Below are 20,681 nucleotides of genomic sequence, written 5' to 3'. Positions count from 1 at the left end.
AACAAAGCTTCTTTTCGAAGTTGGCTGCACACAGCTGCTGATGGAACTCCTCAGATCTTGCTCATTAGCTAAACACAACGTTGTGTCACACATATTTCTCGCAGTTTATCACACTAATCTACATTTTATTGAAGGTAAAATGTTGCAGAATGAGAGTTTATAAAATGAACGATACAGCTACAAAATTCATAAGGTAAAAATGTTTTTCCACAGCAACCATTAAGATAAGCAACACTGAAAAAATGAGGTGGTAAAATTAGGTGGTAACACAGTAACCACAAAGCACATGGCAAAAATGGTTCAAAATATTGTAGGTTTCACAATGTACAGGAAACACTGATTAATGCACATGTAAATGTATACCTGATTCCCATGTGCATATTAGCTGAATATGGAATTTCAAACCAATCTGATCTCTATGACATTAAATGAAAAAAATGCTTTCAACTAACAAAGTTAAATGTTATGCAAAAACTACTGCACTAAATGCACATAATCACTCAAACTAAAAAACAAAACAAAAACATGTTAATGGTTTCTAAGAATGAACGGACACATTGGTCACTGGGAGAAACTGCCTCACTATTTACCCTTTGACCCCCAAGCCTAAGGAATTTGAACCCACAAACATTTAGTTAGATTAGTCTGTTACTCATTCCTTACAATATCAATAGAAAGCTGGTAAATTGTTGCCTAAAAGGGTTAGGACTGAGATATATATATATATATATAAATTGATAATCCATAAATGTTTTGTTATTTCATAAAGCCATAACAAAAATATAGTATTCACATAAGGCTGGAAATAAATGAACAAACAAAGCCTTATTCTACCATAACGGGCACTAAAATGAATTATATAAATATACAGCTCATTAGCTATCTAGATAGTCAGCTCACTAGGTTCGAAAAACAGCCTACATGTACACATGCTGGAAAACACCTACACTCATCAGCTGACGTGTAGCTGCCCCTGTAAGAGCCCCAGTGTCCCCCCACCACCACACATACAGCAGTCGGGGGAGGAACTCAGAATGAAATTGTCCGCATAATGATAGATCAGAGACTGCGTTAAGGATAAAGAAAACAAAAGGCCACCTACAGTGATTGGAGCCGCTCCAGTGCGGGGTCCTGAACCCGCGGGCCGCTCCCGACACGAGGCCTTTATCCGGGATCAAACAGCCGCGGTTCTGGTGGTAGTAATCCATGCTTAAAAACGGGTTCGGGCTAGGGGTCAGCCCAACGACGTCCACACTCTCGTACATCGTGAAATAAAACCAAATATTCTCCAAAAGTAAATGCTTCCTTCTTATCGCAGCAAAAAGACTCGAAATGTTATGTAAAATAATAATAATAAAAAAACACCTAATCAAAACAATTAATTGGGAGCAAAAAGTGGGATTTCGCACAATCGCGTGAACAATAACTTGATGATCTTCTCGGTGTTTATGAAGCTCGCGCTGTCCACGGGGAAGAAACTACATTCTTCAGATTTTAAAATCATGCGCCAGTTGTTGCAACACAACTGTGCTGTTGAAACTGTGGCTCTATATGAGACCCAATGATCGATGTGAAACTGCTACATGAGTAGAAGCAGAGTCCCGCGCGCAGCCCGTCTTGAAAACCTCCAGACGAAACGTTTTCTAAATGCTTTGCGTTAAGTTAACAGACCCATGTATTATCCATAGACTTTATAAAAACAGGTATTGACGCATATTTACTGTAAACGCGCAGTCGTCCGCGTCGTTGAGACAGACATCGGTCGGTCTCGTGAATAATCCCGTTGGAGGGCTGCCGATCAGACACGGGAAGAACTTACTCCTGTGTTTCCAGACCGAGCTCAAAGTAATGTCTTTTGCATCTTGTGTCGAACCCCTCGCATACTCGTGGGAAAATTTCCTCCCCTGAAAAACAAAAGCGCTCTTCGACAGGGTAACTTTAACTCTGGTTTTCACGCACTTTCCAGGCTATCCCACACCGCATTTCTTGACGAGTGTCAGCAGCTGCGCACAAACTCCGCCCCCAGCAACCCCCACGCTGACTGTGCCGCTCTCTGATTGGCTGCTGATAAACCTAATCTCAGTCTCATCAATGTGCCATCTAACGAAGACCTGCCGCCATAACAAACTGAAGTATAAAGTTTGTACATACACGTTTACATTTATTTGCCTGCTGTTTTCTTAAGAAGAAAGTTATCGGGACATTCGTTCAGTTGGACTAAGACGTTTTAAAGGAAACATACTTGTATAAGTATATTTTTTTTTTATAAATCTTTGTTTCATCAAAAATTATTTCTAAAGTTTTTATGTAGATTAATAGAGGTGAGGGAACGCTTTGATTATAATTATATAGTTGTGTACATTTTGAGACTGATGTATGAAAGAGACTTGTTCCCCATATAGCTCAATATCTCGAAACTGCTCAGAATGTAGATAGAACCTGATCATTCCAAGGTGAAAATTTCTTCTAAAATGAGCGTTTTAATCAGGCTCCTATGTTTATGTTCAGTTATTTCACTTTAATGGCAATGAAAAGAACCTACTCACTGGCACTAAAGTGAAATTTCTGAACCTACACATAGGAGCCTGATAAAAAAATGCTAATTTAGAAGAAAATTTCAAACGGCATTTAGAGGCTTTTGCATCTGACCTCTTCATATATATATGTATGTTGTATATATATATATATATATATATATATATATATATATATATATATATATATATATATATATATATATATATATATATATATATATATGTATGTATATATATATATATATATGTGTGTGTGTGTGTGTGTGTGTGTATGTGTATGTATATGTGTATATGCATACATACACACACACACACACACACACACACCCACACACACACACACACATATAATAAAGATCACCTCTTCCAGTAAACCACCATGCTGTCCCTATAAAGAGCAGACACTCACTGACCCCAAGACGGCTTTATCAATACAAAGTGAGGTAAACAACACATTGCAACACTATCTAGTTTCCCACCACAAAATCCATAGACTCTGTCTGGAGAGTAGTGTTCATAACAAGGCAATGAACACTCGGGCCCGACAGCATCCGTCAGTTCAACGCACCAAGGCTGCTGCCATCCGCTGATGGCTCCATCCATCAGTGAAACGACATATTAGCCTCCCCTTATTTTCCGGCTTCAGCCCTCACATTTTTGTCCTTGACATGTAAGAGGTACTGTATTGATTTTTCACCATCTAAAATATTAGCCTCCACACAAAAGGCCACTCATTCAATAAATACACGTTTATTAATGGACAGTCCTTTTAATCCAACCGGACCCATATAAATCTTTCTATGAAATGGTCAGGGAGGAGGGAAATGGCTGGCTTTAAATAATACTGCTTTACATTTATGCCAGTTTAAATGTTTCACAGAAGACATAACACATGCCAAGTGAATGTAATACTATACAAACAGTAAACACGGTTAAGGTGTGGTAACATTTAGCATTGTTCAGCGATTTCTCGCATGCTAAATCCAGCCATTTCAATGGGAATCTCTAGTTAGGGCAAAAGCTTTCCCCCACAGATTTCACATTAGGTTCAACTGGTCATGCAAATTTTCTGTGTGATCTGTGCTTCATATATACATGGCTACACTATTGACAAGGGAGCATTTTAACCATGACTACATACAAAATGAGCTGAAATTTGACTCGAAATCTCTAATTTAAGTGACTTTGCTAAATATTACATTATCAAGATTGCAGAGTTTTTAACTGACAAATGACGCAAGTACACCAATATAGGGCATCTAATTGTGTGCCATTTTAGAAAAGGATAAGTCAGAATCTTGTATCTCAGAAACAACAACAGACTAGCTACATAATAAGCTACATATGTCATTTGATGGAGGGAAATGACCTGAGATTCTCAATACCTTGAGACTGCAGGAGTCGAGAGAGGCAGTATATCGGGGAGGAGGGGGTTGTATGGCGGCTGTTAGGAATTCAAAGACTTTATGGGGCTTTAGGAGGAAATGCATGAGCAAACCTGCTGGTAACTTGAAAGTGTGAGGCTATTTATTACCCTCAATCCACCTCCCCACCTCACTTCCTCGAAATACGCATGAAAAAGCTTCTTTATTTTCTATCAATGCTGCGTGATATATGTTGTTAAGAGCGAATGCACATTCTCGAGAGCACACATAATGCAATGTCAATGCTGTTAGATTGGGTTTGTGAGGTGTTAGCAGACTGATAGCATGCAGTTTTACATGCTTATCATTATTCTCTCAGTCACATGACCCAGTTTGTCCCAGAATGCCCGGCTCTGATGAACAGATGGGGTGTTTGCATTCACTCACAATGCCTTTAAATAGTCTGATAGGGAGGGGCCATCATTCAATACTGTTACAATGAGCGCTTGTGCTGACTCATTATAGTAGCACAGTATGGATGTGCCGCATGCTATTAACACTGACAAAGGTCAAGAGAAAGATACCATTCAACATTCTCAACACTGACAGCTTTTGAACTATAGCTACAGCTATATAAAAAATGCACAGTGAACCATTTTCCCATAAAATGCGATCAGGCAGACAATATGTTTAATCTGAGTGACATAACCTTGATTGCAATCTCCGGACATGCACGCTATTAACTCTTCCATGAACCTCGCTGAAGCAATTTCCTGAAAGCGAGTGACATAAAAAGAGGGTTATTTTTCATATAGTTATTAATAATCAAATGTCATGGAGCTTTGTAAATTATGGTACAATATAAATGCATTGAAAGGTTTGTGCTGTTACTATATGCCAGCTGATGCTTACTGCTGTGGTAAACATATGGTGGAGATTAGCTTCCGTGAACCTCTCTGCCAGATGTGTAATGTTAGCAGGTGAAGGCTATTGACCAGTCCGCAGGGCCACTTATGATCCTGATTGCTTGAGCAGTTCCGTCTCATTACTCTTGCCTCAAGGTCAAGGATTAAGTGATGAGAATAGATCAAGCCTCTTACCATCCTTTTGTTGAGTTGTTTGATTGTTTGAATGCATTTTTTTCTTATGTGGCAGAAATAGGCTTCCATACAAAGGAGACTAATATTGTTTTGGAGCCATTGGCTTTGATTACATGGACAAAAACAACTGAAATTAATTGTAATTTTTGGGTGAACTATCCCTTTAATGCATCTTTATTTTGTCATAGTCATCCAATTTGATTTCATCTTATTCTGATGACCTGGTGATGGGCAGTTCGAACATGTTCTGCTATGATTAGGGTGTGGCATGACTGGTCAAGTCTATTTCACCTGTCCCCCTGGCTATGCATCATAACACTCTATTTGACCTGCTGACCCCTACTGACGCAAACAACAGCTGAACAGCTCAATGACACATGGCTGTTTGTATAGGATCAGCTAAGTATGTTCAATGTATATATATGTATAATTTGTCTAAATATGATGTTTGTGTCCACCAAAATGAATTGATAATTTTTTTTTTTTGTCCTGTACTACGGTATGATTTTTGAAATGTGCAGAGTTGGTTCAAATGTTGATGGTCCATCTGAAATCCCCTGCTTAGCCAGCAGGTTGGGGAACAAAAGCCCCATAGAGGTGCAGCTTGAGGGGTCTGGACATGACAAATGCGGCCAAGACTGGGGCAGCGGTTGCTGTGGAGCTCTGGGGAGGAAAAAGAGGGGGCAGTGGAATGATCTAGCAAACCCCATCCTCATTGAGAGCGTTGCATCGGGGGGCAGCAGGGGTCACCCCATCATCATCACCATTTCAAAGAGCCTAAGAGCGAGGTGGAGCCGAGTACAGGGTGGGGGAGGTCCGCTGACCCCGACCAGTGTCCCCGCACTACTCCATCTTCTGCAGATGGTAACAGCATGAAAGGAAGCCCCATCATCTCTACTCCCAGCACAACAGAGAGATATTGAGAGGACGAGAGACAGATAGGGGCTGCTCTCTAAACAGGCCTATTACCTTTGACACCCCCTAGAGGAAAGACCCTCACCCCCGACACTCTCGCTCTTGATTTCTCATTCCGGCTCGCTTTCACATGGAGACAAACACACAAAGGACCCAATGGGACTGCGCTGTGAAGGTGGGCCTCGGGCAGGAAGAATCTGGTACATTACAAACATGGGCAGCCAAAACAAAAGCCAGTGATTTCTCCATTTAAAGGAGTTCTGAGTCATCAAAACACACCTCGGCAGACCAGAGCCAGCCAGCCTCCCAGGCCACCAGCTCTCTATCTTATCAAAGCAGACCCACTCCCCATGGAGGACCCCATATCACCACACATAAGAACATCAAGCAGCCTTTGTGATAATGCTTGGTCTTTTCTGCCAGTAGCTTAAGCCAAAGCCCCATGCATATCAAAAAGCTCTGAATGCGCTGGCCAAACCTCTGCTTTGCATATAGATACTGAGTCTATTGACATATCGATTCTCCTGGCCAAGGACCCATGAAAGCAGCCGACGCAAATCCCCCCTTTAATCAGCGAAAGCTCCCTAAAACGCTCTGAAGCGGGAACAAGAGCTAGTCGCTCTACAACAGTACTCTCACACTGGCCTGGCAAATGCGCCATTATGACTTGTTTGACCCTCCTCTCCAAGTGCACTGGCCACTTTGAGAGGATAATTAACCCATCTTTCCCCCTCCCCTTGATACAATTACAATAGAGGCACAGCATTCTTCAAGCGCTCTCATGCACTTGCGCCGGGGAAGAGGGGCAGACAGGGGCCATGGACGGGATGGGTTGATCAGGACTCACGGAGCACAGAGAGGTGGAGTGCTTCAGAACAAACATGAAGAGATTAAAGGTTCAGTGCTTGAGAAGTAAATGAAAAGGGAAATGTTAATAAGCTGTTTGGATATCAAATTCTCATGTTGTACAGGGTGATATGATGCATGCTCTAAAAATCAGCACAGACTGATTGTGAATAGAGGGTGTTACATATGGGAATGAAGCTAGAACAAATGAGAGTTTGTTAAAACAATGCCTAAATGGCTATTTGGCTATGGGTTAATTTTAGCTCATAGGTTTTAAAAATGCAAGGAAGGTGGTCTGTTAAAAAAAAAAAAAGGAAAAACAGTATAAAATGTGTACAAATGAATAAAAATAAAAGCAAATAAATAAATAAGTGGTCCATGGAAAAATTGAAAAATGAATGCATTGAATGAAAACAGAAGAAATTGAGTAAAGTGTGTAAAATATGTACAATGAATAAAAACTAATGAATGAATGCATGAATAAGGTGGTCCATGAAAAAAACTAGAGGAAAATAATGTAAATGTGTAAAATGAATAAAAATAAAATCTCATATTATATATATATATTATAAAACACAAAAAAAAAAAAAAAAAAAAAAGATAAATACATACATAAATATAATATCATATAAAAATTTATTTATTTATTATCATTACTATTAGGTGCTATTAAATAAATAAAATTTTAAAAGGCTGATAGAATTTGATAGAATTATTATGTTTATTTCTGCTTTTTAATGACTGAAAGTCAAGAGATTAATCACAATTATTTTATAAATATAATATCATATAAATATAAATGTATGTATTTATTTATACTATTAGGTGCTATTAAAGTACAATAATAAATATATTTTTAAAAGGCTGATAGAATTTGATAGAATTATTATGTTTAATTCTTCTTTTTTAAAGACTGGACGTCATGAGATTAATCACAATTATTTTATTCTTCACAACTACACATCTAACAGTGCTCTTATGGACAGCGGAAAACACATTATCAACTTACATGAAAATATGTTTATATATTATGAAGGCAATCATCAAATTTGTGGGTGCTTGTCAAAGCATATAAAGTGTTTTTCAGTTTGTCAAATGCTTTGCTATAATATGAATTGTAGCTATAATATGAACATCTCATTGTATTTTTACATGCAGTCCACACTGTATCTGACAGTGTGATATAAAGAGATCTCTCGCTCTATCCATTTCTAGTGTGCTTCTTGAATGCAGAATGAGTACCTCCTATAATCCACTCCTCTGAGGGAAATGCAAAGGGGGGAAAAGAGAAGGGAGATGAAAGAGGGATGGGTAGTTACGATGGATTACAGGCTCAGCGAGGCAAAGGGGGAGGCCAGTGGACTGATAATATTTAACCAGGCCCGGGTGGACCATCTGGAACCATCCCCCTTCATCAACAGTCCAGCTCGCACATCTGGGTCCTCCTCTGAAGGAGTAACTCACATTTGCCTTCAAATGAATAATGCCGTTTTTACATTATTTTGATAGAATTTCAACACTAAACTCCCATGACTTCATGCAAAACAGTTCTAACATGATTACAGACACTGTAGATGACTTGATTAAGTCAACCATCTAAAGTGCTCACACACAACGCTCAAAAATGTTTTATGTAGATGTCACATTCCTAAAAATTTCTAAAACAATCTTCAATTACTTTCAGGACATGATCTATTTTGAGTGCCTTTCTTCTTCCTTAATGTGAGGCCTGCAGTTTATACTTTTAGTTAGGTTGGGATTCCCCCTAATTCTCCAGAGCAACTGCGTTGTGGACATGAACAGGAACAAACATGCTGACCCCCGGCCCAATTGGCCAGCCATTCTGGTCCCCATTCCGAGAGCCACTGCACTTCCAGTCTCCAAACTCCAGTCTAAGAAAACAAGCATGCTGTCACTCTAGAAGCCCTTCCACATATTTCAGCAGACCAGATTTCTTTTGGATGAGATAAAAGTTGAACTGGAGTGTATGTGCACTGAGTTACAGGATATAGTTTCAGTATAATTACAGCTCATTTTTGACATTACATGTGATTCAATTGTCTGCATCTATACAAGAGTTACGGTCTACTGTCAATGCCTTTTAAAATTAAGTCTGTCTCTAATATGGCTAAAAATGTAGAGGTGTGATCAATAAAATAGATGTGCCCTTTAATCCCCATGCAAATGCAAACACATGCTATACATTTCAACAAAAGATTTCTCGTTAAAGAATATGTGCTGACACCTTGAGAAACAAAACAGTGCAAAACCAGTCAATGTCTGTTAATCCAACATTAACATATGACATAGTTCTAACAATGGAAAATGTGGTAGGAAAGTAGAAAGGTTTAAAACCTTAAAGGAACAGTTCTCAGTTTAATTCAGTCATGATTTGCTGACCCTCATGTTATTCCAAACCATATGATTTTCAAAGAGGACAACCAGACTTTATTTTTTTTTATTATTATTATTTTATGAGACTCTACATAATGATTGCCATTGACATTAAACTTAACACGGTGCATCGAAAGGTGTCATATCTGATTTGCAAGCTATCTATAAGTGAAAAAAGGCAATAAATCTTTTTTCGTCATTAGGGGTCTTGACATAACCAGTCCCTGTTCACTTTCACTGTATGCAAAAAGGTGGCCAGGATTCTTCAAAACATCACCTTTTCTATTCCACAAAAACTAAAAAGCAAAACCAGAGCATTCTTTTGATTTAAACTTTGCCCCGTTTTGTTTGAGTTCAAGTAACAGTTTGGTTCTCTACATTAGCTTCCTGAACACGGATCAGAAGCAAGAAGAGAGGTCAATTGTGTTCATATTTTAGCCTCTTATGATAATATGGTTGTACAATAGCATCACTGTTTAGGATCTGTGAATGAGTACAAGACTTTCTAATCAAATTCATTCAAAGTCCAGGAAATATTTAGCATTATGATAAAAGGTCAGAAAATGTTTTCTACTCACTGCATATATACATTCTCAACTAATTATAAATTGAAGAAAGCACACAAACAAAACCACACCATTCGATCATCTAGACCCTCCGTGCCAGAGGAAAAACACTCCTGTAAATGTCAATAGACCATTTTTACTTTGTCTTCAAGCCAGGACACGGAGACTGAAAAGGGCTGAGCTCAGCAGATTCACTCAGGAGGCTTTTTTCCCTCTCTTCCTTCGAGTTTTTAAGGTTCAGATATCTCTATTAACTTACAGTAAACTTAACTCTTCAGACTACGATATCTGCTCAGAAAAAAAAGTACCTGAATGTTTTCTACACATATTGGCATGCTTTTGAAAAAGGAATAAAAGACCCCAGAGAAACCTGATAACAAAAATACATGTCAAAACTATTAGCTGGTACAATCATGACAAAATCAGTTGGCCATGATTCAGTATGCTGTCAACAATGAGATTAATGTGATAAAGTGTAATACAAGACTTTGTAAGAAGTGCTTGAAAACATGCCATCCATAGATACTTATCAGTGTGATAGTTCCTGTGTGAATGTGATTTGATCAAGGTTTTCGGGACATTCTATGATTTAGCAATAGGAACTAAATATTAACTTGTGTTTTGGGAAACTCAAAAGATTTATAGGCCTCTACTGAGAACATTTCTCTACTGACGCACCTGTAGATATATTACTGTTAAAATGTTTGGAGTTGTTAAGCCTAAGTCTCTAAAGCTCACCAATGCTGCATTTATTTGATGGCATACAGTATATACAGTAATATTGTAAAATATTATGTTTTCAATTTTAATACATTTTAAATTTGAACTGAGTTTTCTCAAGTCTTTATTGGAACATAGTCCTTTAGAAATTAATTTTGATTAATGTATTGAGTCTTTGCTGAATAAAAGTATTAATTTCTTTAAAAAATACGATTGACCACTACTAAAAAGTATATTTATTCTATGATGGATATCAAAATGTAAGGTTTGGTTGTTCTGACAAAAGAAATGTTAGCTAGATGCATACAATTAAGCTTCATGCATACAATGTATAATCTCAGACTTTGGCCCAAAAGTACATGTAAATGAGTAATTTTATACCATTTTATTTCAGCAGTTTCTAATTGTCAGTCTTCATTGGAAAAAAAGAAAAAAAACAGCCTTTGTCAGCTGCCAGAGGGCAGAGTACAAAATCAAAGCAGATATGCTAATAACAACTCTTGGACACAATTAGTGAAAAGAAACTCGCCCCATGTGCCACGAATGATTAGCTAATGAACTTTTCTTTTTGATGTAGACGAAAGAGGTGTTATCCTCGCTCCTTCCTGCAAGCTGGTGGACTGGCATGACTGATACAGAAATGGTGGCAAATAGGTTTACCAGCCATTTATTATATGAAATTGTTCCTAATTCAAGGCATCACATTTTCATTTTTACCAAACAAATATGGAATAGGCGTTCATTCCATATTCAAAATAGACATTTCCTGAATGTATAAGAAATACAAGCAGAAATCAGCGGTGGATTTGATGTGACAATGTTCTGTTTGAGGAATTTACAGCTTATTGCTGTCATCATCTGCTGACAAATCTCTATCTGCTGTGGGGCCAGTGACTTCCAGTTCACACAGAGACACAAGTTGTATTTGCTCTTTGCAAAAAATATCCACAGAGACTAAAAATACTGACAAACAAATGCGAGGACAGCCCTGGCTTTAAACTGTCAGTAATAGGTCTATTTAGAAAGCAAATATTTAGTGCATTGTCAGTGCAAGTTCTCCTGAAACAAATATTTGTTTAAAACTTTTCTATAAAAAAGTTTTATAGAAAACTGACACAAAAAAGTTGATACAAAACTTTTAGACACAGTATAACTTCCTTTTCTTCACTTGTTGTAACTAGTCAAACAAAACAGGTTAGAGGCTATTAGCCTAAACGTTTAAAAGTGTTTCTAAATATTCCAGTGAGCTAAATACTTTCATTTGAACAGTTTAATGGGTATAACTAGTACGGGTACCATCATAAGTGTCCCTTGTAGCTCATTACTTTGTGTGTGTGTGTGTGTGTGTGTGTGTGTGTGTGTGTGTGTGTGTGTGTGTGTGTGTGTGTGTTTTTTTTTTTTTTTTTTTGTTTTTGTTGTGTTTTTGTGTGTTTGTGTTATGTGTTTTAGTGTGGTGTATTTTGTGTTTATGAGGAAGTTGCTGGTTCCTGTCATTGAGTCATGCCTTCACTAAATGAGGTCAGACTGATGTGTTGTTTTAATCAACCAAGCCTGCCTCCATTAATTATTCAGCACCTTAGTGGATAGGAAGCCCTACGGCCAGGAAAGAGGGACGAGGAGAGTGAGAGAGACAGGGTGAGGGGAGAGTTTACAACTAGACACGACTACCATGTGAGAGGAAATACAAACAGATATTGAGCAGGTAAAGTAGGCAATGAAACTGTATGTTAAATACACATAAATAAATCAATAAATTAATAGTAATATGAATCAAAAAAGCACAAATTAAGCTTGAAATCACATAGAAAATGGAAAATGAATGCTAAATATTAACACAAAATCTCAGTAATATTGAGAGCTGTTCCATTAACAACACCCACGATCCACCTCACACTCGGTCGGCCCATCACATCGTCCACACCACAGTAAAATGTCAGCAGCCGTGGAGTGTGAAAGTGTGAATGCGAGGTGTGAGGGAGGACGGCATTTGGGTCACAGGGTTTCACACCAGGCATCAGGCACTCACACACACCACAAAAAACTCAAACAAGGAACTCTGAGAACTTTAATATGACAATCCACAACAATAAGATTTCACAGTATGTGATCTGGTAACTGATTAACCAGGGACCATCAGCCAGTATTAGCAGATTTTGTTAATTATCTGCAAGTGTTTTCATTTGTATTGATTGGAAGCAGATCAAGACTATTTTGGCCCTAATTTAACTAGTACTTGTTTTCTGTGATAGGTTTCTGAACAGCTAACCGCCAGTGAGATTATTTTAAAGAAATGATTTTAATACTTTTATTCAGCAAGGACACATTAAATAGATGAAAAGTGACAGTAAAGTAATTTATGATATTACAAAAGATTTATATCTCAAATAAATCAAAGAAGATTGATTGGAGTGATTTCTGAAGGATCATGTGACATCGAAGAGTGGAGTAATGGCTGCTGAAATTTCAGCCTTGCCAGGAATAAATTACTTTTTAAAATATATTAAAACAGAATATTTCACAATGTTACTGTTTTTACTGTATTTTTGATCACATAAACGCAGCCCTGGTAAGCATTAAAGATTTTCAAATTTATATTATATTCTTGTTTAAAGGGGTCATATGATGCGATTTCAATTTTTCCTTTCTCTTTGTAGTGTTACCAGCTCTTGGTGCATAAAGAAGATCTGTTAAGTTGCAAAGACTACGTCACTATGTGGAAATATTTGCGTAATGCCGTCCAAATGTTCATGCAAAGAAAGGAGGCGTGGTTTCAGTAACCGCAGTTAGTGTTGAAGCAGTCATGTCAGGGAGATGCTGTGTGTTTCTAGGCAAAAGCAAAAGCACTTTATTTGGCCTTCTGAAAGTAGATGCATTAAGGAATCTTTAAGATTACTTACAACAGAACAGCAACGCATTTTATGGACGACTGTTTCGTTAACCTAGGAGAGGAGGTAATTCTGGCTTTGCTATGACAATCTGGCGCTTCTGAATCAGCTACTGTAAGTATGTTTTGTTATTAGTTTAAGAATTTGCTATTTAATGTTTGAATGCAGAGTTTTGCCAATAGTATCTGTGCGTCACGTGTATGTGTGTGTGTGTGTGAGAGAGAGAGAGAGAGATGGTCACACAGTGGAGTCAGCTGTCTTAACCGTCCGTGGCTTGTGTACTGCAAACACATACGAGCTTCATCACTGCGGCTGTCACACGGCTCTGTTCCCCTTTCAGGCTTGAACTGATGGTAAAACTAAAGACATTATTAACGGTCTTTACACTTATTTTGAAAGATGAAGCTCGCGATTATGGAAAGGGGCATTACATTTCCAACGAGTGCTTGCAGTGATCGGCCAGTCACAATGCACTGGGTCAGTTGGCCAATCAGACCAGACTGCGCTTGTCAGAAGGAGCGACTTTGTAGAAAACCACTTGTTTTAAGAGAGGCGGGGCATAGAGAACCTACTATAATGTACAGCAAGGATCTCCAACCATGCTCCTGGAGAGCTACCGTCCAGCAGACTTCAGTTGCAACGCTGCTCCAACACACCTGTCTGTAATTATCAAGTAGCCCTGAACACCTTGATTAGCTGCTTCAGGTGTGTTTGATTGGGGTTGGAGCTGAAATCTGCAGGACAATAGCTCTCCAGGACCAGGGTTGTGTTCCCATGGTTTACAGCTTTTTATAATTATTTGTTTTTTGAGCATTAAAGCATGTCAACATATTCTGTTACACCAAATACACAAAATAATGATCTTTAAAAAAGCATCATATGACCCCTTTAAAATATAAGCCATTATACTGTTTGATCATAACATAAAATGACCATATAACAGTCAAAATTTTTATATCCATATATTATTCATTTGCAGCTAAATCATGATAGTACTACAAATATAATATGGCTTTCCACGTGTAAGGGAACCATCTTTTAACAAGATCTTTTGTGAGATTGATGCCTTTTTATTAAGGCTTAGTGGTGTTTAAAACTGATTTAAATATATTCATGCACACTGACTAAAAGAAAAATCAATCCCACTCGGACACAAACTCACAAGATGGTGCAAACACTGCAGATATAGAGATAGATACCAAAATATTCCATGCTTCAGCAAAAAATAAAGCATAGCATAGAAATGTCTCATGCTGCTTTCTACCTCCCCTTTCTGCTCACTGCTTTCCTCTCTTCACTTTCTCTGTAAGTACACATATCTCAGCATGGGGTCTGGAGATTTATGAGCTATAGTGAGAAGTGGGCCAGAAAGCCCTCCCCGGCTCTGGATCTGCTTTGCCACCTCCCTCACGTCTTTTATTTCCATCCCTCCCTCTCTGGCTGCAGCGCTTTCTGCTCACATTACCCTCTGTTGAGTGATAAACATTGTCTGTGGGCAGTAAATTCAGTCTGAGCCTGACAGGCCTCCAATAAACCAGTCTATTCTCTCACTGCGAGAAGGCTTTGGTCTGGAGGCCCACAGGAAGGAAATGCAGACACACACTCACAAACATAAAGATAAACAAATATAAAGATAAACAAGTTAAAAGGGGACAAGATACATGTGGCATACATCATGCACATCAAAGGCACAAATAAGGAACAAACACAGGAGACACATTCATATACAGTTGCACAAAGAAACAGTAATCAACAAGCGTCTGATTAAAACTTGCTTGAAAGAAACTCTGAATATACACGTATAACCAATGATCAAGTGTTCTGAAAGCCTCACTATACAATGAATGTTTACGAATCGTACACGCAATGATTTCAGTTGTAAAAAGTGATTAAAAGACACCAAATAAAAGCTAATTTCTTAAATGTGTCTTTATTTATTTTTCATTGACCATAATGGCATTGCTTTTCTGCTTCAGCTCATTTTTATATCACCTAAAACCACAGTACACCCACTTATATGGTGGTTTACTCAAGGCAACTGGCTAACACTACAAGGAGCGGTTAGATTACAATTTGGCAAGCAAATTTATCCAGTAAAGGCAATACCACCTGCTGCACAGTTAGCAAGTAAAACTTAAACTACCAGGCAGAAAGAAACCACATGTTTGAGTAGGAAACAGCAAATATAGTGAAGGATAAACTCACTGTTTATCTGTGCAAATGTACGTGCACATATGTTTGTTTGTTTGTTTTTTTTTCAGGAAAGAAATATTACAAATGTTTGTTATATTTCCAAATTTTGGCTGGATGAAGGATTTTTTTCTCCAGCATCGTTAATATTTTACAAGTTTCCTTTGGCTTTTGTTCACTATATACTAGTAATAAGACTGGAATATCTGACCCAACCTCACAGGAAAACACAACAAGGCATGATTTCTTATGAATTCATATCATGTGAATTGTACAAAAGGAAAATAGTTAACATGAAACCCACTCTAAACATAACCATCACTGGGGTGTGAGCAAATTGTATGAAAATGAAAGAAATGAGACTGTACAAATTGATTTGAATTAGCCACTAATTCACCAAAAGGCTAAACACTTCTGAATTACTTCTTGTGTAAGATCCAGAATCTACAGACAGCTTTTTGAATAGATAATTCAGATTTTCACTTTGTTCTTTTTTTTTTTCTTGCTAAAACTGAATAAATACTATGTAAAATTGTGTTCTTTGATTTCAGTTCTCATTTGTTATCATGAAACTGTATTATATGAGCTAACAGCCATCTTCTCTAGGTATCAGCATTGGCATCGGCCACTAAAAAACTAACACTGGTCGACCACTAGAATGAACCATGATGCAGCATCTGGCAAGTTCTTTTCCTACGATCTTCTAAAAGCTCTAATAAGTTGGCAAAGTTCTTCTAACACTGTTGACTGAAATCAAACACTGTAGCTTCAACAGGCTAGCAGACTCTCAGAGGTCCAGCAACACCACATGCTCAGAGACGATTTACAGATGCACCCATAAACATCCAGCCAATAATGGAACAGCTTCTTCTCATCATCTGATGGAAGCTGACAATTACGAACACAGGAAATAAGTCTGGCTGGTCACAGGTGTGCTCCAAACACACCCAGGAACCCCCTGTCGTCTATGCATCTCACTAATTGAATGTTTTAAGCAGGGCTGTCTGCTGTGACCATTTCTTTGATTGAAAGGGTGTTTATTGGCCACTCTGCACTGAAGTGCCCGGCACAGTCAGCTCCATGTGTGCTTGTGTAATATGTGTAAAATATGAAGCTTTAAAACCTTGCATTACACTTTGTATTATATATATAATACAAAAACAATATGTTCATAAATATAAAAAACAAATATTAAAATACAGTGAAATTCATCATCTGTTATTATTAATTATTTTTCCATCCTCACCTTGTTACAGGGACTACTAGTTAAACCTGCTGTATCAGTGCATCTGTTACAACAAAAATCCTGCCTGCTACATACCAGCATTTCCTTTGTGTGTGTGTATGATATGGAATGTAGAGCGGGTGGATGCTGTCACAGCTGGAATGGGAACATCTGTCAATGCGGACTCAGAAATAACCTCTCACACACATACAAGTGTACGCTTCTGTCACTACTGCCAGCTCTGTTATGAGAGAAAATAAGAAGTGAAAGAGGGACTAGAAGCATGAAAATGACACCTGGTTGTAATTTTTTCCGTTTGATGAATCTGGTCAACAGCAAACATAATGTGCGTAACAGTTTACAGTTTCATTTTTGAGACAAATAAATCATCACAGCTGAGAAAACCCAAAAATGTGAAATGAAAACACTTGTATTTGTATGAATGAGCATTTCTATAATAACTTACAGGAATGCTGTGGCCTATACAGGCCAGAATTACATGTGGAGGCTTCAGGGAGCTTAATGCAAATGTTGGGGCATTTAATTATAGTGATCCTCTTCAATATGTGTGTTTATGTTACATAAAGGGTAATTAAAAAGCTATCAAACACATTCTAAAGAGCTGGAGGCAGAAGTAGTGGTTTTGGCCACACTTGTGAGGACAAACACTGATTATGTCACAGTCCCACAAACTCTCTTTTGTGGCACATGCAGATGATATAAGCTTGAATTCACTTCCCCGTCTGTCAACAGCGGCTATTGAAAACTTTTTTCCACAAAAGTTTTCTGTGAAGAAGTCAGAGTAAACAAGCGCAGCAAATCAACACATGCTAAATCATTCTATAAATACATCCCCAAATAGGCCTATTAAATCGCTTAAGGAGTTAACGGCAGCATGCGTCCCCCAGGGGCCCTGATTTACGGGACAATGTGTGCATGTCTGTATGTGTGTGTGGCTGTTTGCATGTATAGATACTGTGTGTATGGCAGACTAGCTCCCCTCTTTCAGCACTAAAAACTACCCACATTCTGACACATTTTTGTTTTTTATCAATAAAATGAGTCCTTTACAAGCTATGGCCCTGTGAAGTTATTTATGGCTGAAAATGAGGAAATCATATAAAAATGTCAACTTTCGTACAGTTTATGAATAAAACAAACACTGCCTTTACACTGTAAATCAAATGTGTAATCCTTCAAATTAAGACAGCTCACCAGACAATGTGTTAGAGATGAGAAACTGATGATAAAGATTTGGCTTCTATGGCAGCATTCTTGCATACATGGAACCTAATTAGGGAATGTTTTGGAACAAACAACATAGACAGCAAGTCTGCATGCCACGAAAATAGTTCTCCACAACAGAGACTGATTTCAGTGGAGCACTAAAAATACTAAAACTAAAATGAAAATAAATAAAAGATTAATAGATATAAATATTAAATAAACCTAATAAAAATGACTAAAACTTAAAATAAATACTAAATTCAAAATACTAATAAATACTGCAATTGTAAATAAATAATACTAAAATAATACTGATTAGATGAATTACCAATAAACTATTTCTTGGTATTCAATTATAAGTATGCATCTATGCAATGCAATCTGGGACTGCATTGTCCATAAGGGATACAGGCAATGCTACCGTAGGACCAAAACGAGTTATCTTAACATTCCAAATAATTACGATTTTGGAACATTGTTTACATCTATGATGTCACAACATGGTGCCTCCATAGGCAGCTCACTAAGTTTTGGAACAAAGGCAAAACCTACTGCACTTAAGAAGTAACTTTGTCAATAGTCTTTTTTGGTCTTAATGTGCACGGTTCATCTATGGAAGTTAAACGAGTCAGGAGCAAAATACAAGACTGAATCAATGAATCTTTGTTTTCTGATCAGCAGACATTTACTTCAAAAAAAAAAAAAAAAAAAACTGGACTCATTGAAGATGTTGATCACATACAAGCACACAAAAGCCTTTTTATGTGTCAGAAGCCAAACCACCTCAGCTGATACTCTAATTATGAGCATTAAAGTTATATTAAAACAGTGGGAAGTGTGAAGACTTTTTCTCTGAGCATACAAGTGAAATCGTGCTTTTCGCACTCCTACAGTATACTACACTAATCAGATTTGACCTACACACACACCTCCCATTCAGCACCAAGTGTTCATGCTTGCCCTCATTTCCAATGCTAGGACTCATGAAGGTTGAGACTGTGAGCGAGGAATCAGAATAGGAGCAATAAAAGCAGTTACTTTTAACGGGCTTTTAGCAACTTGTGAGTGCCATCCTTTTAACAGTGTCACCCTGAGGCCTCTCCCGATGGCATGATAAGAGCCTCCCGCTCTCAAGGAAATCATAGTGTCTCTCCCCTCCTATACTAAAACTGCTCTCCATCCAGCTCTATCATGATGGAGGGTTCCAAGGGTCCTCAATGTTGCACTTGGACACATCTCACTAAACGTATAATGGGTGCTATTAAAAGTTCAATTATTAAGAGTTTATCTACAAATGAGTTTCATCAACTATGGCAACTTCTGGACACAGAAGAATTCATTTTTGTATTTTTTCTGATCTGCCATAAATATTTGTACTACAGTGTCATTTCCATGCTCTCCAACCATAAATGATGCAAGAATTGTGTTGGATAACCTTCTGTAGTGAAAATGACTGACAGAAATTACATTTAAAAAATGGTGGGAGAAAAATGGTTTCACTTGTCCCTTGCATTGAACTAAAGCTAGTTTCCAAGCTAGCATTTTATATATCCCAAAAACTAATTAAATATCATGTTTGGTGTGTGCAAATATTCAATATTGTTACATTTTCCTTATTTTTCATATTCATTTATACAGTACATTCATTGTGAGTTATTCTTCATGATTCTTTTACATTTTATTCATATTACTGTTTTATGTTACACATTTACTCAAGTATTATTCATTATTCATTTATTCTCTTTATTTCCATTAATACGCACATTCCATTGACATAATATATTCTTCTTCATTTGACATATAAGAAAGTACATCTTGTTATGACATTTGGATAGGATGTGGGAAACTTACTCTCTGCAAAAATATTTTTTATATGCAAGGATGTTTGCTAAATTTGTCCTCTGCCTTCGTGGTATGTGTTCTTTTCCTAGAGCTGGTATTTGCTCTTTGATATTTGAAAAAGATCTGCTGTTCTGCTCAAAAGGTGTAAAAACCACAGCCACATTTGTATCTTTTATTTGATCTTATCTATGGCCCTCATTGCCATCTCAACATGACCTGGCATAGCTCTGAACTTAAGGTTACTTAAGATGGAAGAAAACAGTTGGCAAGATGTAGATAGTGAAAAAATGGATAAATTAATTTGATGTCTATAGATCAGAGCAGAACATCTTGTGATGTTGTAGAAGCATGTAAGTCTCTTAAGGTTATAGAAGCATGTATATATATATATATATATATATATATATATATATATATATATATATATATATTATTTATTTATTTATTTATTTATTTTTAAGCCAGATTGCATTGCATATTTTATTTTTAAATAAACACTTATTTTACTGAAAGACTTTGTCTGCCTGGAGCTCTCCTGCATCAATGTTCAAATTTTACAAAATTACTATAAATCTATTATATATACACTACAATTCTAAAGTTTGGGGCCAGTAAGATTTTTTTTTATAAGTATCTTACACTCAACAAGGCTACATAATACATTTAAAATGTATGTAAATAAATAAATAAGTACATACACACTAACACATACACACACACACACACACACACACACACACACACACACACACACACACACATATATATATATATATATATAAAATTTTACAAAAAAAAAAAAAATATTGAAGAAACACCCATTTGCCAGCTCTCTCCGTCACACACACACACACACACACACACACACAC

At 37.3% G+C, this 20,681-nt stretch overlaps 1 protein-coding gene across 6 annotated transcripts in view; it reads right to left on the bottom strand.

The window, feature by feature from the left end:
• Positions 1-20,681, bottom strand: part of LOC109057926 (retinoic acid receptor alpha-B-like) — a 126,781-nt gene that overhangs the window by 32,603 nt on the left and 73,497 nt on the right. For 2 of the 6 annotated variants that reach the window (XM_042723545.1, XM_042723555.1), the window contains exon 1: positions 1,103-2,006. The exons of the other annotated variants lie outside the window; for them this stretch is intronic. In XM_042723545.1, coding sequence (XP_042579479.1) covers positions 1,103-1,265 — 163 coding nt within the window. In that variant the 5' untranslated portion in view covers positions 1,266-2,006. Of the gene's footprint in view, positions 1-1,102; positions 2,007-20,681 lie in introns of those variants that run through there. 6 annotated transcript variants of the gene reach the window in all.

This window comes from Cyprinus carpio, chromosome A3, assembly GCF_018340385.1.
Source record: "Cyprinus carpio isolate SPL01 chromosome A3, ASM1834038v1, whole genome shotgun sequence".
Classification (NCBI taxonomy): Eukaryota; Metazoa; Chordata; class Actinopteri; order Cypriniformes; family Cyprinidae; genus Cyprinus; species Cyprinus carpio.
This window is presented reverse-complemented; position numbering and strand designations above follow the sequence as displayed.